Here is a 22,703-nt window from a genome sequence, read left to right on the forward strand (position 1 = left end):
AGCCACTCTAGCAAGTTAACTGAACCCAAGAAAGGGGTCACGTAAACCACTAATTTCTGTCCAAGTTGGATGAAGTTGCAGGTAACCTGGGGTGCTGACTACTTGGAACTGGCATCTGAAGTTGGGTGGGAGCAGTCGTGCGGGATGTGACACAGATCCAAGTGGACAGCGTCAGAACTGAGTTAGATGGTAGGACTCCGAGCTGGCATTGTGGAGAATCCCTGGTACGGGGGGAAACCCCACACATCTGGTGACCAGAACAGTTGTTAGTATCTTTGTGAGGATTAAAGGAGAAAGACACAGGAAAGGAGAACCACAGGTTTTCTCAATACGGTACCAGATACTTAATCTCCCAGGTTTCCTTATAACTAGGGTACAGATACGTGACTTAGGCATTGCCTTACAAGATGCACCTGCTCTAGACTACAAAGAAGCTGTGGCTAGTAAGACTCTCCTGGACAGGGAGGTGGCCCTGGAAGCAGTAGCATCTAATTTCAAGAGCCAGCCATGGCACTGGTTCTGGAAGCAGACTTAGGAATCAGTGATCTCAGTGGTGCAAGCTATGCTCTATGACCAGCTGTGGTGTGGAATTTGGGGCTTTGTTCTTCTTTAAGGGACCTCCAAGTGTGACTCTCTGGCTTTCCTAGAAAATCTGCTTAAGTCACCCAGAGTTAGTCTCTGTTACTTGAAACCAAGAAGTATTAATACAAGCAGCTATAAGTAAAAGAAAAAAAAAAGAAAGGAATACAGAAAAAGAAAGAAAGGAAAAAAAGCTCTTCTATATTGTGTTTATCTCAAGCTGGTTCTATATGTAGTTTTCATATTAAATAGTATTTCTCAGCTTGTAAGATAATGTCCAGCATTTAGTAGATTGCTAACAAATGTAGAATTAAATTGGCTATTTTATTTACAAAGGTAATACTTATTAATGAAGCTTCCAGGGATAAAAGGGAAAAGATAGCACCAACAGGAAAGTACATTTACCAGAATGTGTGAGGACAGAACAACTAACCAAACCCAGAGTCAGGGGCAGAAGTTTTTTATGTTCATAGCCTAGTTTCTCTAATGGAACTTTCAAACTATCTAAATTTGGGCAAGCCCATTTTCCTGGGAAGATACATGTTTCTAGAGAAACGCAGACAGTAAATTCCTTAGTGAGAGGACAGTTTTTTTTATTTTTGCTATAAAATGACATGCTTTATTTTGCATGTAGAACTGATCTGTTGGTCTGGGACAGGCTAGGTTAGGGAAATGATTAATATTTATTTACTAGAAAATGTAAAAAAAAAAAAAAATTGTATATTTAAATCCCAAGGAAAAAGCAAGCAAATTTTGAAATCCATGTTTGCTAAATTTGGATGGAATGAATTTATTTTAAAATCCTTTAATTGGGTAAACACGTGATGCCAAGAAAGCTGCAGCTTACAGTTGCTCCATTTGTTTCTTCACATTTTAGTATACTGGTAAGAAAATCTTTCTGTCTTATCATGGAAATTCCAGGGAACATGTGAGCATGTCTATCTTACTATGAACATAAGTACTTCATCATTTTGTTGGCCATCCTACCAAATTATGTGCTTAATATAAAATATTTATAGATGCCTGGAACATAAACACCATAGCTGCTACTCTGAAATTATGGTAACATAAACTGGCATTTAGTTATACTGCTTCCACTCAGTCACCAACTATTTAAATAGGAGCTTTGGGTAAAGGAAAGTGACTGCAAGGACTATTCAGAAAATTCAGTTATGATTCTTCCAACTTCTCAGCCATTTCAGCCGTACACTGGGATAAAATTATACCATGGAGACTGTGTGAGGACCAAATGCAATTATATATTTTAAATAACCCAGAAATATGCTTAATATACATGGTGGGCACTCAAAAAAAGGCAAAAGGAGAAGGGGACAGCAGAGGATGAAATCGTTAGATAGCATCACCGACGCAAAGGACGTGGATTTGAGCAAACTCCAGGAGATAGTAAAGGACAGGGAGGCCTGGCAAGCTGCAGTCCATGGGAACGCAGAGGCAGATGTGACTCAGTGACAACAAGAACAAAACTCAAAAAAAGGAACGTTTTTTGCAACTATTTAGTAGCACAGGCAAATCTATGTCAAAAGCATTTTGTTTGGGGGAAAAAAATTCCAAAATATATTTTAAGCTATGATACATGCTGAATAAATCTTGTAAATGCTTAACTTTATTTTTATCCTCTCATTATTCTAACAGTATAGTTCATACTTACTATTTTTATTCATTATTCATAACATAATTCTTTGTTTAACCCTGGATTTTATCATTTTGGTGATGGTTTAGTCACTAAGTCATGTCCGACTCTTTGAGACCCCATGGACTGTAGCCCACCAGGCTCCTCTGTCCATGGGATTTTCCAGGCAAGAATACTGGATTGGGTTGCTATTTCCCTTCTCTAGGGGATCTTTCCCACCCAGGAATCGAGCCTGGATCTCCTGCATTGCAGGCGGATTCTTTACCAACTGAGCCACCAGGGAAGCCATGATTATCATTTTAATATGGGAAAATTTATGTAAATATCTCGCTATCAACTAGGGAGGTCGCTGCTTCAAAAAACTGTAAGGTATGTGACACTGCTAATTCTTTCTCTGGGTTTACTAACGCACTACAATTCAGTTCAAAGTCGTACAATAACCAGTGACAAAGTGAGTTGGTGTTTTAAGAGAAGACAAAAAGGTTTTCTAAGACGTTTATGTCTCACTTCTCCCCATGTCAAATACTAAGTCATTTTGCTTCTAATATAAAATGGTTTATCAAATAAATATAAACAAATAACCTTTCACATTTAACTAAAGTTCTGTGTCTGGGGATGTGAAGATCTGGGCCTGGTCAGAGCTCCATTAATAGCTGGGTTGGGTCAGCCGTTTGCCTCCCTCAACCTATTTTCTTACCTCTATCATAAAGCTGTTATACTAAACTATCACTAAGTTTTCTTCCAGTTCCTAAATTCCCTATGATCTACATTATGTCCTGCTTCCCAGTAAGATCATTGGTTCTCTGGAGGCATAAATCAGATCTTTGAGAGAAACTGTATGTTACTTAGCATAGTGGTATGTATGGAATATCTATAAATCTGAACTGCAATTATGACACTGTAAACCCAATATGGAACCAGATTATTACATCTTATAGTATAAAACCAATTATTGCAAAGTAACCATTATTTAACATGTACAATGGGGTCCTCTCTTATATTTCAGTCAAGCAAATGCTTCCTTTACCGCTCTAGGCAGTATGAAGCTGGGAGGAATGACTAAACAGGATAGTTTCTATGTGAGGTGTTATGTCCTCTTATCTCCATAAACCATTAAAATACTCCTAACTTCTAGGCTTACACTGTCGTACGTCAGTGTGGTAAGCAGCTTCAGTAAGTTCCCCAAGGAACCCCACTTCCCGGTGTTCATACCCTTGTGTACTTCCCTGCTAGAAGGAACCAGGGTTAGCATGCAGCAGAACGGATGGGGCTCCAATGCTTAGGTTTAAAAGACTGACTGCTCTCCTGGGAGCTCTCCCACGTGCTCACTTTCTCACTCTTGTGGCTTACTTACCCTGAGGGAAGCCCCAGGGAGAGGCCCTCACAGTGAGAAGCTGACACCTCCTACCAACAGTGAGTGAGTTTGGGAGCATCCCCTTCAGCCCTGATCAAGTCTTCATCTTCACCAACAGCTTACTGCAACCTCAGGAGAGATCTGAGGCCAGAACCACTCCGCTAAGCTGTTCCCAGATTCTTGACCTTCAGAAACTGTGAGCTAATCAATGTTTGCTTTTTCAAACTGCTAGGTTTGCAGATTATACACAACAAATACCTATTTATCATCCTTTTCTAATATGAAGTACCTGTGATTTCTTCTTCTTGCCTAGATGATTATAACTTCCTAACTGTTGTCCCTGTAAAAGCATCAGCCTCTGTAATATTCATCCTTTACATGGCTGTAAGTGAGATATTTGACATGCAAGTTTATTTGTGCCTGTCTATTGCTTAAAAAATTTTAGCAGCTCCCTATTACTATTAGAACATTCAAAACTCCATACCATGTTATAGAAGGCCTTCACAAACTGGCTTCTGTTTTCTCTCTAGCTTCTTCTGCACCTCAGTACTTAAGCACTTTACCTCTACTTCAATACCCAAAGTGAGCTAAGGATTTTTCTTTTTCTGATATCACTATTACACTGTTTCCTCTGCCTAGAATATCTCATCCATTTGGCCAACACTACTTATCCTTCAAGATTCAGTTTAAGTATTACTCTGTGTGTGTGTGTGTGTATTTAATTAATTATATATTTTTCTTGGACATAGATACTTCTATACAAGCGTCTGGCTTGTATATATTTATAATTCAATTTGACAAAAACTTTTAAGCACCTACTATGTGTTCGGCACATTTTTTGTAAGGCACTAGGAATAACAAAAAATATTAAGTGAAGGGTCCTTAACCTAAGGGAGGGGAAGTAGCAAGGAAGCTGGACAGTAAACAACTGATTACAAATGATGTGAATGTTACAAAAATAAGGGAGTTCAGAGTATTCTGGGCAGATAAGGTGGGGGAGGGACCCCCAACTTATTCTATGGTTTTAGGAGAGATTTTCTTGAATGATTGTTGAGTAAAGAATTTAAGAAAAAACTCTTCCCAAAAGGTGTGAAATCAAAATAAAAACACAGCCCTAAATTTTAGTTCAAAAATCAAAATTAGCAAGTAAAACGGAGACATACTTTGGCAACAATATATGCAAAAAAAGTTATGAACTATATCTGACAGAAAGCACAATGTATGATATAGAAAAAAAAAAACACACTTTGGTTTCACCAATGGGAATATACTATATAGATCCTCCTCAACTGACAATGGAGTTACATTCCAATAAACCCACTATAAATTGAAAATATCGTAAGTCAAAATGAATTTAATACACCTCATCTACCAGACATCGTTTAGTCCAGCTTTTTCTGTTTAGTCACTAAGTCATGTCCGACTCTTTGAGAACCACGGGTTGTAGCCCGCCAGACTCCTCTGTCCATGGGATTTCCCAGGCAAGAATACTGGGGTGGGTTGCCATTTCCTTCTCCAGGAGATCTTCCCCACCCAGGGTTCTCACCTGCGTCTCCTGCATTGGCAGGTACCAGGGAGGCCCTTAGCTCAGTATACCTTAATTTGGCCACATCAGGTCTTAGTCACAGCATGTGAGATCTAGTTCCTGATCAGGGATCAAGCCTAGGACCCTGCATTGAGAATATGGAGTCTCAGGTGCTGGACCACCAGGGAAGTCCCAAGCCTAGCTTACCTTAAATGTGCTCACAGGGGCTGCCCTGGGGCTCCAGTGGTTAAGAATCCACCTGGCAACGCAGAGGAGACAGGTTCGATCCCTGGTCTGGGAAGATTCCACATGTCATGGAGGAACTGACCCCGTGCACCACAACTACTGAGTCCACACTCTGGAGTCTACACTCTAGAATCCGTGCTCCACCACAAGAGAAGCCAGCCGCAACGAGAAGCCAGCACACCGCAACGAAGAGCAGCCCTCGCTCTCCACAACCAGAGAAAGTCGAGCACAGCAGCAAAGACCCAGCACAGCCAAAAACACCGTTGTTTTAAAATGTACTCAAAACACTTGTATTAGCCTACAGTTGGGCAAAATCACCTAATACAAAGCCTATTTCATAATAAAGTGTTGACTAGCTCATGTAATTTACTGAATACTGTACTGAAAGTGAGAAGCAGAATGGTTGTTTGGGTACAGATTGGTCGTAAGGGTATCCATTGTTTACCCTGGTGATCACACGGCTGACCGGGAGCTGCTGCTGCCCAGGATCACTAGAGTACTATAACTAATATCACTAGCCTAGGGAGAAAAAAATCAAATTTCAAAATATGAAGTACAGTTTCTATTGAATACATAACACTTCTGCACTATCTTGAAGCCAAAAAAATGGATAGGTCAAACATTTGGAAATTGGGGACTGGATAAGACTCTTGAGAGTCCCTTGGACTGCAAGGAGATCCAACCAGTCCATCCTAAAGGAGATCAGTCCTGGGTGTTCTTTGGAAGGACTGATGCTAAAGCTAAACTCCAATACTTTGGCCACCTCATGCGAAAAGCTGACTCATTGGAAAAGACTCTGACGCTGGGAGGGATTGGGGGCAGGAGGAGAAGGGGACGACAGAGGATGAGATGGCTGGATGGCATCACCGACTCGATGGACATGAGTTTGGGTAAACTTTGGGAGTTGGTGATGGACAGGGAGACCTGGCATGCTGTAATTCATGGGGTCACAAAGAGTCGGACACAACTGAGCAATTGAACTGAACTGTATAGAGTTTGGAAATACTCCATTATGCTCAGTATTCACAGCCTCTTAAAGGAGGGAAAAAGAGCCCGTTGAGAAGAGAATGACCAGAACTGAGACACCCTGAACCCACATCACAAAAAGAATAGCTTCTGAAAACTGGAAGGCCTTGCTGTGTGAAGACTCAGAGGTGCACAGTGTATAAGTAGCTAAAGGTCAGTCTTGTAGAAGAAATATTTTATATTAATATATAATCCCATGGATTTATGGATAGAGTAAGGAAGAGACAGAAGAACAATTCACAAATAGCCAGAGCTATTTAAGGCAGATAAGTCTTTATCCCTGGAGGTGACTATTTCTCAATTTGTTGGCCACTGAGCAAAGCACTGCAGAAGGGAATCCAAACATTGGAAGGGAGTTAGTATGTATGACTTTGTACTAAAGCCATTTAAACCTTGATATTTTATGGCTTGAATACATGAATATTAATGAGTCTTTCTTCATCCTAATCTACACTGCAGTGATGCCAAGTAGTTCACATTTCCCACAAGATCTGTTCTATATAGTAAGCAGAACGAAAACAAAGAGATGGGCTTTAGATATCTTCAAAGAGGCTATCTATATGGCCTTCTCAGCAACCCTGCTCCTAGCAACAAACTATTTTATAGTTCATTTGTCTCATTATTTAATCTAAATCATATGTTTAAGGCATGCATTTGTTTCTGTAAAATCTGTAATAAATCTGGAGGAAAATATCTCTATGGATATTTGGTTGAGTTCAAAGGCAACTGCTGCTTGACGTACTCAAGATCCCCAAAGCAAAAGTTCTCTCTAATGAACTCTAGTATCTGTATCCATATTTTCAATTTCAACTTTCTGAATTCAGAAAAAGGAAACATAGATTTCTTCAGACTTGCTAACCTTTATTTGTAAAAGTCCAAGCATGTGTGCTTCATCGTGTCCAACCCTCTGCAACACCATGGAGTCATGTAGTCCGCCAGACTCCTCTGGCCACAGGATTCTCCAGCAAGAATACTTGGGTGGGTTGCCATTTCCTCTTCCAGGGGATCTTCCTGACCCAGGGATTGAACCTGTGTCCCCTGCATTCGCAGGTGGATTCTTTACCACTGAGCCACCTGGGAAGCCCCAAAAGTCCAAGTGTGAACAAAAACTACAATGTCTTTGACATGTACATCCTTAAGATGATTCTAGTCTATCACCCTGTCTTCAATTTACATCTTAAATATCAAAGAATTTACCATGCAAGTATGGAAAGAACTATGCAACACTCCAGAGAAAGTTATGGTCTCTACTGTTGCCAATTGGTATCACTGCAAAGGAGAACACGCAGAGAACCTGCACTTGCTCAGCAGTTCTTCTGAAAAACAGAAACTTGAGATTATGTGAAATGGCTCAATCTTCTGACATACTACAAGGTTCTTAATTTTCCAGTACAAAGATAAATCCATTCTGAAGAGCTTAATATGTATAAAATAAATAAATATTTCAAATTTTGGACAGTCAGTAGGAGGTTCAAACCAATTTTGTTGGCTTAAATAGATGTTGATCTGTAGTTTTTATTAGCTGAAAGCTAAACCATCTGTTTGAGTAGAAACAGATTTTGGCCCCAGGGAGAAAGAGTGAAAGTGATCTCACTGAAGCTAACAGGGCACTGAAGGTCAGTTAGGTACAGTGGGTTTGGGAACTGGCTCCTTTGGGTCAAGGAAGTTCTCTAGTATCCTAGAAAATACAATGCAAACTTGTCTAATGTAAATCTCTGAAGCCTAGTGAAAGTTCTAACAGATTAAATGTTTGATTAATAAATCACATACAAAAGGGACAAACGCTTCATGGAAAAGATTTACTTGTACAACTTCCAATAAACTATCAAAGCAATGATCATTCTTCACAAAGTGATAAGTATTCCAAGTACAGAAAGGCAGACATACCATAAATCCTATTTTATTTCTATTTTAAAAATCTATCTTCAGATTTACTTTGTAGAAGGGGCTTCAGAACAGGCTATACCAAGTGGGGATAACCTAGTGGTTTTGAAGGAATTAAAAACAGATACCCTGATGACTTCAAGAAATAAATGGGAAAGAAAGACAAGCAGAGAAATGAGGGTGGCAGGATACAGTAATACGACAGCTTTTTCAAAGTCATGGGATCAGTTTTTACTGCTTCCTCCTTTAGCTGCCAAGTGCTATAGATTTTCCTTTGAAACTTCTTTGGACATTTTCCCTTTCTCTCCATTCCAGGCCTTTAATGATCTCATTCCAAGACTGCTGCAGTGTCTCCTTGCTCATCTCCTCTGAAGCTTCAATGTACTCTACCCTTGTTCCTAGCGCAGCTTCCCTCTTATTTTTCTTTCTATTTACAGACCTCCTCCAGATTAACAGTCTCTTAATAGAGCCTTTATAGTGTTTTTAAAATTATGATAGCTTAAAGTCACTTCCTTAACTCATTAACGACCTAAATCATATATAACTGCACCCCATGCAATAAACACCTATTCCCCATCTCTCCTCAACACGAACCCTCTCCTTACTGTCTTCTCCTGGCCACCTGATGTGAAGAGCCAACTCACTGGAAAGGACCCTGATGCAGGGCAAGATTGAGGGCAGGAGGAGAAGGGGGTGACAGAGGATGAGATGGTTGCATGGCATCAGCGACACTACAGACATGTTGCTTGCTGTTCAGTCACTAAGTCGTGTCCAACTTTTTCCAACCCCCAACCAATATGAATTTGAGCAAACTCTGGGAGACAGTGAAGGAAAGAATCGGATACGACTAAATGAACAACAAAAACTACCTGGATACCTTGCTCAGTTCCAACATGTGATGGAGCACGCAGCAAGCAGATGCTGGTTTGTCCACAATATCCATTATTTCCATACTAAGAGAAGTTCACTTTTTTTTGTTTTTTTCAGATCACAGTGTACCTAGTTAAAACATTATACTTCTGAGCCTCCTTTGAAGCTAGGCACAAGAATGTGACACAGTTCATATCCAGTGAGAAATAAAGTCTGCTACAAATTTCTGGAAAATGTGTCTTCTGATAGACACCATGCCTTCCTTTTTTTCTGTCTGAAATACAGATGTGACGGCTTGAGCTGCAACAGCCACTTTGAGATCATCTGGGAAAGGCCAAGACAATTGCAGCAACCTTAGTCCTGCTGCTGCTGCTTCTAAGTCGCTTCAGTCATGTCCGACTCTGTGCGACCCCATAGATGGCAGCCCACCAGGCTCCCCCCTCCCTGGGATTCTCCAGGCAAGAACACTGGAGTGGGTTGCCATTTCCTTCTCCAATGCATGAAAGTGAAAAGTGAAAGTGAAGTCGCTCAGTCGTGTCCGACTCTTAGGGACCCCATGGACTGCAGCCCACCAGGCTCCCCCCTCCCTGAGATTCTCCAGGCAAGAACACTGGAGTGGGGTGCCATTGCTTTCTCCGAACCTTAGTCCTAGCACCCTTAAATTTCTGAATCAACACCAGCAACTGGACTGGTTCACTGCTGTGGATTTTTCAATACATAAGAAAAAAATCCAATTTATTTAAGCCCATGCTTAATTATGTGTTCTGTTACTTGTAGCTGAAAGCAATTTTTATATTATTTTATAATAATATAAAATATTTTAATATAATAGAGAGTATAAGATAAAATTGTATATCTTATACTTTCCTCATCCTTATATTCTAAGTTTCCATTTACAGTTCAAGTTTTATCTCCCAAGGAACCAAATTATGTTAGTCATAAAGATTTTCTCATTTATCATATTCTTCTAATTTTCTTTTTTTTCCTTCTTTTGAAATTTATTTTTTAATTGAAGGATAGTTGCTTTCATAATTTTGTTGTTTTCTGTCAAACATCAACATGAATCAGCCATATACCATAGCATTAGCTTTACAACTACCAGTACCTAATTGATCTCTCCTTTAAAAAAATCAATCAGCATATTATTAATGGTTCAGAACTTATCTGTGCCATCACTGTGGGTCTAGATCCACTTAGTAAGGTAGCATCAGTGGAAGCTATGAGCTATAAAGAGACCTAAGAAATTCAGTCAGATTTTACCCAAATTCTAAAGACAATTGTGTCACAGAAAGCAATGGCCACCCACTCCAAGACTCTTGCCTGGAAAATCCCATGGACAGAGGAGCCTGGTAGGCTGCAGTCCATGGGGTCGCAGAGTTGGACACGACTGAGCGACTTCACTTTCACTTTTCACTTTCTTCATGCATTGGAGAAGGAAATGGCAACCCACTTCAGTGTTCTTGCCTGGAGAATCCCAGGGATGGTGGAGCCTGGTGGGCTGCCGTTTATGGGGTCGCACAGAGTCGGACACGACTGAAGTGACTTAGCAGGAGCAGCTGCCTTCCTTAGGTGAATGTCCTCTCACTAGAAAACTGCCAATTGAATCTGCAGCTCAGAATGTAAAGTCAGTCTTTATGAAAGTGTTCCTTATCATAGTTAGCACAGTAAATGTGACTTAATGCTCATCATTTTACTTGTCAGTTATTACTATATTCATAATTAACACATCTCTGACTTTGTTTCAAAAGAAAAAAAATCATTTTTTCAGATGAATAGTGTGATTTTTCTCCTTTCTTCAGTAGAAATTCTCAGTGGGAATTTTACTACCGGTTTTAATAGTGAGTCAAAAGTGGAACTACTTGATCATGCATTAAAAAAAACATGGCTTCAAGAGAAGACTCCATTTACTCAATTAGATATAATTATATCTGAAATGGAATGAATTGCAATCAAAATGCAAAACTGTTCACATATTTTTAAAAATAGATAGCCTGTACACATTTAAGGAGAAATGAATATATAAGAAGAAAATGCACAACTTTTAGGCACAACTCTCTTGGGCAACCAGCCTGCTTGAGCAGAACAAGTCTAAAGTAGGACAGTTTCCAAATATATTTTCTTTGAGATAACACTCCTATGAAAGTAATCATCAAAAGCAGTTGTATCAACATTCTGTTATTATAAAAACCAATCCATTTATTTGGTTGGTTTGCTTTCTGCCCTTCTGTTATAGTCTCTCCAACCAAAAGGGGTTCCACTGGTAGTGACTTCTAGATTTTCCTTACATGAAAATTATTTTGAGATTAAACACAATTACAGTTTAGCCTTGTAGTCATTTGTTCACTTACTTGAACCCTTAATACTGACAGGGTAGAATTAGAGTTACAGTTTTATTTTCGTTACTCATTTACCACATTGTCTGAGCCACATGGTTAACAGAGGGAAGGAAGACAGTAAAACCAAATCAACACAAGTGCTGGTCAAACTGTGAAATGTACCCGCTAATGGCTGTGTTCAATGTCTGATGAAAGGCGTCTACAAAGTAGTTACCATTAAAAAAACTCTTCTATGTTTTTTGTTGAATTATGTATTAAGAATGAACGAAAGGAAATGAGCAGTTTTACTATAACATGAGTGGAAATAATTTAAAAGCAGGAAATGCTGACTTATAGTACAAGAAGACCTTCTAGAATCCTTTTCCAAAAAAAAAAAAAAAATAGCAATAGCCTTTTAATTCATCACCAACTGGCCTGCCATACATCTGCAATCATTGTTTTTTAAGTTTTTTTAAAAGTATGCCTCAGTTCAGTTCAGTTCAGTCGCTCAGTCGTGTCTGACTCTTTGCGACCCCATGAATTGCAGCACGCCAGGCCTCCATGTCCATCACCAACTCCCAGAGTTCACCCAAACTCATGTGCATTGAGTCGGTGATGCCATCCAGCCATCTCATCCTCTGTCATCCCCTTTTCCTCCTGCCCCCAATCCCTCCCGGCATTAGTCTTTTCCAATGAGTCAACTCTTCACATGAGGTGGCCAAAGTATTAGAGTTTCAGCTTTAGCATCATTCCTTCCAAAGAAATCCCAGGGCTGATCTCCTTTAGAATGGACTGGTTGGATCTCCTTGCAGTCCAAGGGACTCTCAAGAGTCTTCTCCAACACCACACTTCAAAAGCTTCAATTCTTCGGTGCTCAGCTTTCTTCACAGTCCAACTCTCACATCCATACATGACCACTGGAAAAACCATAGCCTTGACTAGACGGACCTTTGTTGGCAAAGTGTCTCTGCTTTACAATATGCTATCTAGGTTGGTCATAACTTTCCTTCCAAGGAGTAAGCATCTTTTTATTTCATGGCTGCAGTCACCATCTGCAGTGATTTTGGAGCCCCAAGAAATAAAGTCTGACACTATTTCCACTATTTCCCCATCTATTTGCCATGAAGTGATGGGACCAGATGCCATGATCTTAGTTTTCTGAATGTTAAGCTTTAAGCTAACTTTTTCACTCTCCTCTTTCACTTTCATCAAGAGGCTTTTTAGTTCCTCTTCACTTTCTACCATAAGGGTGGTATCATCTGAGGTTATTGATATTTCTCCCGGCAATTTTGATTCCAGCTTGTGCTTCTTCCAGCCCAGTGTTTCTCATGATGTACTCTGCATAGAAGTTAAATAAGCAGGGTGACAATATACAGCCTTGACGTACTCCTTTTCCTATTTGGAACCAGTCTACTGTTCCATGTCCAGTTCTAACTGTTGCTTCCTGACCTGCATACAGTATGCCTAGAATTTCATTTTACTTCAATAATCTTCAGTGTGAAGACTTCTTCAAAGACCTTCTTTCTTACAGCCTAACCTGTTTTCAACTCTCTTATGAGAACAAGGGAAATTAAATAATAAAGTTTATTACTCTTCATTGAAGAGTAATAAACTACAAAAATTAAATAAGGCATGGAGAACACAGAACGATGCGACTATTATTTTCTAAATGGCATTAAACTCACATCCATATCCTACTCTCTTTAGCTATTTCTTATATAGACATTTTTCCACAGCTCAAAACCACAAAGTAGAATCATTATACATTATAGCTTAAGGCAAAACATTGACCTAGAATCTAATTTATTTTGCTAAAATTGGAAAATCAAATTCCTATTCCCAAATCCCCACATACAGGATACAAAAAAATCCAATTGCTCAGTAAACTTTAACTTTATGCCCTCTACACTCACTCCAACATTCTACAAGCTCCATTTAAGTCAAAGAGAGGGATCAAACCCACAACTCATTTTTCTGTTTCAAGTTACATGTAACTTTTGAATTCAGAGATGGTAGAAAATATATTTTATTAACTTCCTCAAGTCCTCATATTGCTCACGGTGAAAACCTTGCTGACTGTTTTTAATCAAAGAGTTAAAATAGTAATGTCTTTCAAGTGACCACAAAGTAATGACCAAATAACATTTACCTTACTTATTGTGTCGTTCAACAAACATGTGCCTATCAAATCCAAAATATTATATTATATTGAATTATATTGCTCAATGAATGTGCTTAACCTTTATAACAGGGATCAAGTAGTATAAAAATATATCTTAAATTCTTGAGTCCACATATTTTTAATATTTACACATTTGTCTTTAATATTAAAATATTTAATTAATAATTGATCAAAATATATTTTATACAATGTATTTAGCTCTTACTTCTCTGTTATATAATGGTTGAATAAATGGTACAAATTACTTCCTTGACCTTTAATGTCTTCATCTATAAAATGAAGATAATAAAAAATAAATAAATAAAATAAAATAAAATGAAGATAATACTTAGCTGGCAGCTGAGCATTACATAAATTAACAGAGATGAACATCTTGCAATACACCCTGTGCCAGACACTGCTTGCTCTAGGTACTGGGGTTATGGTAAATGCAAATATAACAAACATTCCTGTCCTTACAGAGGAGGAGAAGCTGGCTAAAGTAACCAAGAAGGAGGTGCAGCAGGAAAACTAGACCAGCCATTGTATTACAAAAGCTCACAAAATAAAGTGTTTAAAAACACAGGGAACACCAAAAATGAACGTGAGGGGACTGACTTTAAAAGAAGACAAATAAACTTCTTGAAGCAGTGAGAACGCTGCTATCATGAATGAAGTGGTGGTCTCACAACGGTTTACACTTGTCAAAACTCATAAAATTGTACACATAAAATTGGTGATTTTTTTATTGTATGTACATTATATCTCAATGAATCTGATTTCTAAAAAATGCATGTGTCACGAAAAATAATTTTAAAAAGGGCAGAAGAGCTGTTCTACATGAAAGGAGACTAAAGAGGTGTGACAAGGAGATGCCATGTATGACCTCTGATTGGATGTTGAATCCCTTCCCCCAAAAGCTATAAAGAATATTTTGGGGTCAAATTTGGAAATTTGAATATTGATTATATATTAAACTCTATTATATCAATGTTAAACTTTGATGTGGTCATTTTATTGTGCTTGTGTAGGAGAACATCCCTTTTTTAGGAGATGCATATTCAAGTATTTAAGGGTAAAGTATTAAAATGTTTGCAACTAACTTCCTAACAGTTCAGAAAAAAACACATATGAGTATAAAGAGATAAATAGATACAAATAAAGTAAATATGGGAAACTGTTAACAATTGGTGAAATCTAGGTAAAGGGTCTCCATATACTCACTGTACTCATCTTTCAACTTTTCTGTAGATGTGAAGTTTTTAAAAATAAAAATGGGAGGCTGAAAAAACGGGAATAGTCAACCATGTCAAATAACATTGTGAGGTCAGGTAAGATGAGAATGAAGACATGACTCTTGGCTTTGGCAAGGTATTGGTCATGACCCTTTTGCAAGAATACTTCAGCAGGGCAAAAGTTACCTAAGAGTAAGCAGAGGAGAGAATGGGAGATAAGTAAATGGAAGCAATGAGTATAGGTAACTCTTTCAAGAGTTTTGCTATGAAGGCAGCAGAGAAACAGCACATGGAGTCAAGAGATTCTCCCTACACCAAAAGCAGTATTAAGGCACTTTGTATGTTGGTAGGGATGACCCAGTAGAGAAGAAACTGATCACTGGGGATAGCAAGGGTAAAAATGCAGGAGCAAAGTCTCTGAAATGGTGAGAAGGGCTGGGATGCACGATCCAAAAGGAAGGAGTCACCTTAGATAATGGTGACCATGATGACAATGACAAAGTAAGAGTGACCAAACTGAAAACAGCTAGGCACTATTTAAAGCATTTCTGCTTATTTAATTCTCACCCAAATCTAAGAGGAAGGTATTACACTAATACCTCCTTTTACAGGAAGCTCAAGTACAGAAGGAAATGGCAACCCACTCCAGTATTCTTGCCTGGAGAATCCCATGGACAGAGGAGCCTGGCAGGCTATGGTCCATGGGGTTGCAGAGAGGCAGACATGACTGAAGCGACTAAGCATGCACGCACGCACAAGTACAGAAAACTTAATTAATTTGTCGAACTACACATATCCAATAAATAGCAAAGTTGGGATTTACAACTCAGTGGAAGAAACTTTTCTCCCAGTGCAGTAAGAAGGAAAGCAGAATTTGTGGGTATAGATGCTGCTAGGTAGTGGAAAGATGAGATAGCTCTTCAACGATTACATCTATTTTCTCAATGTAGCATTTTGATGAGTTCATCAGCTGAGGGGGTGAAGAGAGGGGATATTGGAGATTTGAGAAGAGAAGGTGAGAAATTCTTGTTTCAGAGAGAAGGCAAGTGGATTTACTAGCAATGATAGGTGGTACTGAATGCCCCTTTGGAATTAATGGTCATAAATTTGAAGTGAATCTCCTTGTCCAGACGGGATGATGTTTTGTAGCAATTTTCAACCGCTTGACAGGAGGCATAAAGAGTATAGCTGTGTTTAATTAGGGTGAGATTTTTACAGACAAGTGGGACCTAAGGAAAGAGGATGGGGGGGGGGGGTGGTTTGTAAGAGTGGTGATAGTATGGAACACGGAATACAGGCTTGGTAAGGAGAAGTGTATGGCCAAGATGGATGTAAGACACAGAAAAAGTGGCAGGGTCAAAGGACTGGAGATTTGTGAGGTCAGAGAGTAGCTGGAGTGTGGGTATTACAGTGGGAGAGCAAATAAAAGTCAGAGTGGGATGCCTGGAGAGATTTCAAATGGATGCCATTATGGATGATGAGGAGGTCTTGAGTATGACCATGTGGATGGGAAGCTGAGGTGGTGCAGAAATAAAAGATGAGTTGACCTAAAGAGGCCTGAGTGCTGGATGAATCCTCTGTGTAGATGCTGAAGTTTTATAGAGTTGACAAGAGCCGTGGTGGAGAAGTAGTCAGTGAAAGCGGGATAGAAGACAGCAGCAAAGAAGGGTAACAGGAGTGTTATAAACTTAAAAGATGTTAGGGAGACCAAAGAAGAAAGGTGAGGTCATCTGGAGGTTGTAATGGGGGACAAGGATACTATCCGCCCCATCTGCAGACTCTGAGATATATGACATGGGAAGGAAAAATCAAGGTCTAATTTGAGAAGTGGCCTCAAAACAAGAAGGTAAAGGGATGGTTCAGAAAAGAAGCTGAGGATGCAGCACAGTACTGAGCACATGGTATCTACTTAATCAGTATTTCCTGAATTTGAAGTAACTTTTCTAAGAGTTGTCTATATCCTAAAAAGGAAAACAAAACTTATTTACAAAGAAATTCAAACCAGATTAAAAAGGAAATGATCCTCTAATTATGGTATTTTTCAAATCCATGAAAAGGCTCATTTAAAAAAATTAGTCCCCTGGCCAATATAATCAAACAGCATCTTACTGTTTTTGGCTTAATATCAATACAAATGGATAGCTTACTGTTATGCAGAAGAATGCCTGGTTTTACTTTATAAGAACCTGAGATCAAAATACTAAAATTAAGTAAATTCTGCCTTGTTGAAGGTTAGACAATACCCTTTCTGAGCATAAACTGACAAGAAGTTAGATCTATTACGGTTCAAGTAGAGAAATCTAGGAACAAGATGAATAATATTTCCTAAGCATATTCTTTGGAGTGTAATACACTACCCTTTCTAATATACTGTTCCACTTGAAGTTGTAATATGATTGATCCATGAAAGCTTCAGAGGTATGCCTTCATTGAAGGAGTATAAGTTCACCTCAGCGTTACAGTTTGTTTTTTTAAAAAGTTTGTTCTGTCTTCCTAAGACTAAGAGGACGTCATAATTCTTTCATGTTTTAAAAAGAAAAAAACTTTTTTTTATATGTTATGTGTCTATAACATTGTCTCCTAAGCATTTCTAATAAGCTGTCTGTATACAGTTAGAGCCAGACATCCTGGAATGTGAAGTCAAGTAAGCCTTAGAAAGCATCACTACAAACAAAGCTAGTGGAGGTGATGGAATTCCAGTTGATCTATTGCAAATCCTGAAAGATGATGCTGTGAAAGTGCTGCACTCAATATGCCAGCAAATTGGGAAAACTCAGCAGTGGCCACAAGACTGGAAAAGGTCAGTTTTCATTCCAATCCCAAAGAAAGGCAATGCCAAAGAATGCTCAAACTACCGCACAATTGCACTCATCTCACACGCTAGTAAAGTCATGCTCAAAATTCTCCAAGCCAGGCTTCAGCAATATGTGAACCGTGAACTTCCTGATGTTCAAGCTGGTTTTAGAAAAGGCAGAGGAACCAGAGATCAAATTGCCAACATCCGCTGGATCATCGAAAAAGCAAGAGAGTTCCAGAAAAACATTTATTTCTGCTTTATTGACTATGCCAAAGCCTTTGACTGTGTGGATCACAATAAACTGTGGAAAATTCTGAAAGAGGTGGGAATACCAGACCACCTGATCTGCCTCTTGATAAATTTGTATGCAGGTCAGGAAGCAATAGTTAGAGTTGGACATGGAACAACAGACTGGTTCCAAATAGGAAAAGGAGTTCATCAAGGCTGTATATTGTCACCCTGTTTATTTAACTTATATGCAGAGTACATCATGAGAAACGCTGGACTGGAAGAAACACAAACTGGAATCAAGACTGCTGGGAGAAATATCAATAACCTCAGATATGCAGATGACACCACCCTTATGGCAAAAAGTGAGGAGGAACTCAAAAGCCTCTTGATGAAAGTGAAAGAGGAGAGTGAAAAAGCTGGCTTAAAGCTCAACATTCAGAAAATGAAGATCATGGCATCCGGTCCCACCACTTCATGGGAAATAGATGGGGAAACAGTGGAAACAGTGTCAGACTTTATTTTCGGGGGCTCCAAAATCACTACAGATGGTGACTGCAGCCATGAAATTAAAAGACGCTTACTCCTTGGAAGGAAAGTTATGACCAACTTAGATAGCATATTCAAAAGCAGAGACATTACTTTGCCAACAAAGGTTCGTCTAGTCAAGGCTATGGTTTTTCCTGTGGTCATGTATGGATGTGAGAGTTGGCCTGTGAAGAAGGCTGAGCACTGAAGAATTGATGCTTTTGAAGTGTGGTGTTGGAGAAGACTCTTGAGAGTCCCTTGGACTGCAAGGAGATCCAACCAGTCCATTCTGAAGATCGGCCCTGAGATTTCTTTAGAAGGAATGATGCTAAAGCTGAAACTCCAGTATTTTGGTCACCTCATGCGAAGAGTTGACTCATTGGAAAAGACTCTGATGCTGGGAGGCATTGGGGGCAGGAGGAGAAGGGGACAACAGAGGATGAGATGGCTGGATGGCATCACTGACTCGATGGACGTGAGTCTCAGTGAACTCCAGGAGTTGGTGATGGACAGGGTGGCCTGGCGTGCTGCGATTCATGGGGTTGCAAAGAGTCGGACACGACTGAACGACTGATCTGTCCTGATACAGTTAATTGAAGTTTGACAGTCCTCGATGATCTTAAAATGTACAATGAATACCTAATACTCTTTCTCTAAGACTAAATTTTATTGGAATTTATCTAGAATCCCAGTGTTTTATAATTGTATTTGGTGGCTTCAGCATGACCATCAATCAGAATGTGGACTGGTTCAACTGCAGGTTAAAGAACTTTTCGATTTTGTCTTACTCATTAAACTATAAGGTTGTCATTATTAGACAGAAAATTTACTAGTAGTTCTGTTACACCAGATAAATGGACTTGAGAAGGACAACCAATCCTCCCAGTTCCATTAGAATTTAATATGATGTGTCAGAGAAAGTCATCAGCCAACAATATACACTGTGCTCATTGTCAACACACACCTGACACTGGGAGTGAGAAGTTTCTCTTTTCCATGAAGAACCCAGCTGGAAGTAATCTCTTCTTTACTAAATCCCTTTAGTACTTTGTTTATTCCTTATGGGATGCTCTCTCTGGAATACAGTGATTTCTGTGCTCATCTTATACTCCCTACTAAACTATAAGCAAGTACACTACACCATCACACTTTGGATACTCTCAAAGCACTATGGTATTATTTGTATTTTATCCAATACCCAGAATTAATGAGAGAACAAAATGCAATAGTAATACTGTCAATATCAAATTCATTAGTATTACAGATTAAATATAAACAGGTTTCTTAGGTTTAGTTTGGGAATCACATCACATCACCATTTATGTTATACAAGAAACTGCTTTGAGCTCCAATAACCTAACTTATGAACTCACCCTCACAACATAGCAAGGACTTCTTATATAGCAGGTATTATCAGAAAGGCCCCAAGCAAGAAGTCTATAGATCAGTAAAGATAAATTGTATATAAATTTATATACAAAATATATAGTAATTGTAAAGGTAGCTTTAGACTAAACCTTTTACTTTTTAAAAGAGAAGAATTTAAAAATAATATTTTGTGAAAACAGTGGGAAAACGTTTCAGAATTAACGCATGGATATATACTTGACCAGATGAATGTGTTAGTTAATCCAGAGAATCTAGGTTAAACAAAGCAATCACATGTCATTCATAAGCCAAAATTTCAACTTACCATTTATGTTTATTGCTGGTAATACAATTGACATCTTTGGTCTTGAGGTCTTGTTATGGGTGGTAGCTGGTAACAGCAGGTGATCCTAAGATTAACAAAGAACAATTTGTTACATATAACAATCAGCTTAGTCCTGTAACAAGCCCAGTTCAGAGTTTCTAGGATGCCAACATTTCAATGCTATCATAAAAAAAAAGGTGGGGTGGGGCTGGCTAAGCCCTTTTGTACTCAGAACTCTGGCCTGAAGGACTAGCTGCAAGGCCTCTGTACTTGTCCCCCTGTGAGCAGGTGAAACCAGACTAAGCACCGAGGAAGAGAAAAAGGGATCTTCCGTCAGGAGGGAGGCGTCATCCTGGAGGACAGGAGTCCTTGAAACCGGCTTCAGACCTGTTTTGAAGACTGGGTAAAAAGCACTGCCCCATTTCTTCTGGACTCAGAGATCAAGCCCTAAGCCTTTAGAGTGGGAGCACTGACTTCAAGACCCTAGACTAACAGAGAACTAATGCTAGGGAGTATCAAATAGTGAGAACTCACACAAAGGAAACCACTTGAATACAAGAACCGGCATCACTCAACCACCCGTGCAAGACGCCTGTGCCGGACACCTGTGCAGGATGCCTGATCTAAACAACAAACAAAAATAAAAGCCCAATCATCAGCAGACAGGATTACCACCTCACTCAGCCTTGTCCATCAGAGGAAAACCAAACAAACAAACAACAACAACAAAGAGCTCAGCACAAATCTCACCCTACATGAAGCTTACACAAACTACTGGACCAACCTTAGGAGAGCAGAAACCAAAAGGAAGAAAGAATTCAACCTTGAAGCCTGGGAAAAGGAGACCTCAAACATAGTAAGTTAAAAAAAAAAAAAGAAAAAGCAGAGAAATACTACACAAATGAAGGAACAAACTAGAAATACATAAGTCCAAATAAATGAACAGGAAATAGGCAAACTACCTGAAAAAGAATTCAGAATAATGATAGTAAAGATGATCAAAAACCTTGAAAACAACATGGAGAAAATGTAAGAATCAATTAACAAAGACTTAGAAGAATTAAAGAATAAAGATGCAGAGACAAACAACACAATTACTGAAATTAAAAATACTCTAGAAGAAATCAATAGCAGAATACCTGAAGTAAAAGAATGAATCTGTGAGCTGGAAGATAAAATGTGGAAATAACTTCTGAAGAGCAGAATAAAGTAAAAAGAATGAAAATAACTGAGGATGGTCTCAGAGACCTCTGGGACAATATCACATGCACCAACATTCGAATTATAGGGTCCCAGAAGAGGAAGAGAAAAAGAAAGGGTATGAGAAAAATTTTGAAGAGATTATAGTTGAAAATTTCCCCAACATGGAAAAGGAAATAGTCAACCAAGTCCAAGAGGCACAAAGAGTCCTGTAAAGGATTAAACCCAAGGAGAAACACACCAAGACATATACTAATCAAACTAACAAAGACTAAATACAAAGAAAGAATATTAAAAGCAGCAAGGGAAAAGCAACAAGTACATTCAAGGGAAACCTCATATGCTTAACAGTTAATCTTGCAGCAGAAAATCTGCAGGCCAGAAGGGAATGGCAGGATATATTTAAAGTACTGAAAGGGAAAAATCTACAACAAAGATTATTGTACCCAGCAAGGATCTCACTCAGAATTGATGGAGAAATCAAAAGCTTTTCAGACAAACAGAAGTTGAGAGAATTCAGTACCACCAAACCAGCTTTACAACAAATGTAGGGACTTCTACAGTCAAGAAATACAAGAGAAGAAACAAGATCTACACAATCAACCCCAAACAATTAAGAAAACGGCATAGGGACATATATACCAACAATTACTTTAAATGTAAATGGGTTAAATGCTCCAACCAAAAGACACAGACTGGCTGAATGGATACAAAAACAAGACCCATCTATATGCTGTCTACAAGAAACCCACTTCAGACCTCTCACTTTCAGTGAGACTGAAAGTGAGAGGATGGAAAAATATACTCCATGCAAATAGCAAACAAAAGAAAGCTGGAGTAGCAATCCTCACACCAGACCAAATAGACCTTAAAATGAAGACGATTACAAGAGATAAGGAAGGACACTACATAATGATCAAGGGATCAATCCAAGAGGAAGACATAACGATGGTAAATATCTATGCACCCAACATAGGAGCACCTCAATACATAAGACAACACTAATAGACATAAAAGGAGAAATTGACAGTAACACAATAATAGTAGGAAACTTTAACATCCCACTCACACCAATGGACAGATCATCAAAACAGAAAATTAATAAGGAAACATAAGTCTTAAATGATGCATTAGATGAGCTGAATCTCACTGATATCTTCAGGGCATTCCATCCAAACGCAGAATACACCTTCTTCCCAAGGGAACATGGAACATTCTCCAGGATAGACCACATCTTGGGTCACGAATCAAACTTCAGTAAACTTAAGAAAATTGAAATCAAGCATCTTCTCTGACCACAATGCTATGAGACCAGATATCAATAATAAGAAAAAGCTGTAAGAAACACAAACACATGGAGATTAAACAACATGTTTCTAAATAACCAGAAGATTACTGAAGAAATCAAAAG

The 22,703-nt window shown here is 38.9% G+C and overlaps 1 protein-coding gene across 3 annotated transcripts in view; it reads right to left on the bottom strand.

Annotated features, from left to right (window-relative positions):
* ATF6 (activating transcription factor 6) overlaps positions 1-22,703 on the bottom strand; it is a 234,143-nt gene that overhangs the window by 44,972 nt on the left and 166,468 nt on the right. For 2 of the 3 annotated variants that reach the window (XM_027527485.1, XM_027527476.1), the window contains exon 15: positions 20,093-20,177. In XM_027527485.1, coding sequence (XP_027383286.1) covers positions 20,093-20,177 — 85 coding nt within the window. Of the gene's footprint in view, positions 1-14,832; positions 15,033-20,092; positions 20,178-22,703 lie in introns of those variants that run through there. The other variant, XM_027527490.1, reaches the window with a different exon arrangement.

Source organism: Bos indicus x Bos taurus, chromosome 3 (genome assembly GCF_003369695.1).
Source record: "Bos indicus x Bos taurus breed Angus x Brahman F1 hybrid chromosome 3, Bos_hybrid_MaternalHap_v2.0, whole genome shotgun sequence".
NCBI lineage: Eukaryota > Metazoa > Chordata > Mammalia > Artiodactyla > Bovidae > Bos > Bos indicus x Bos taurus.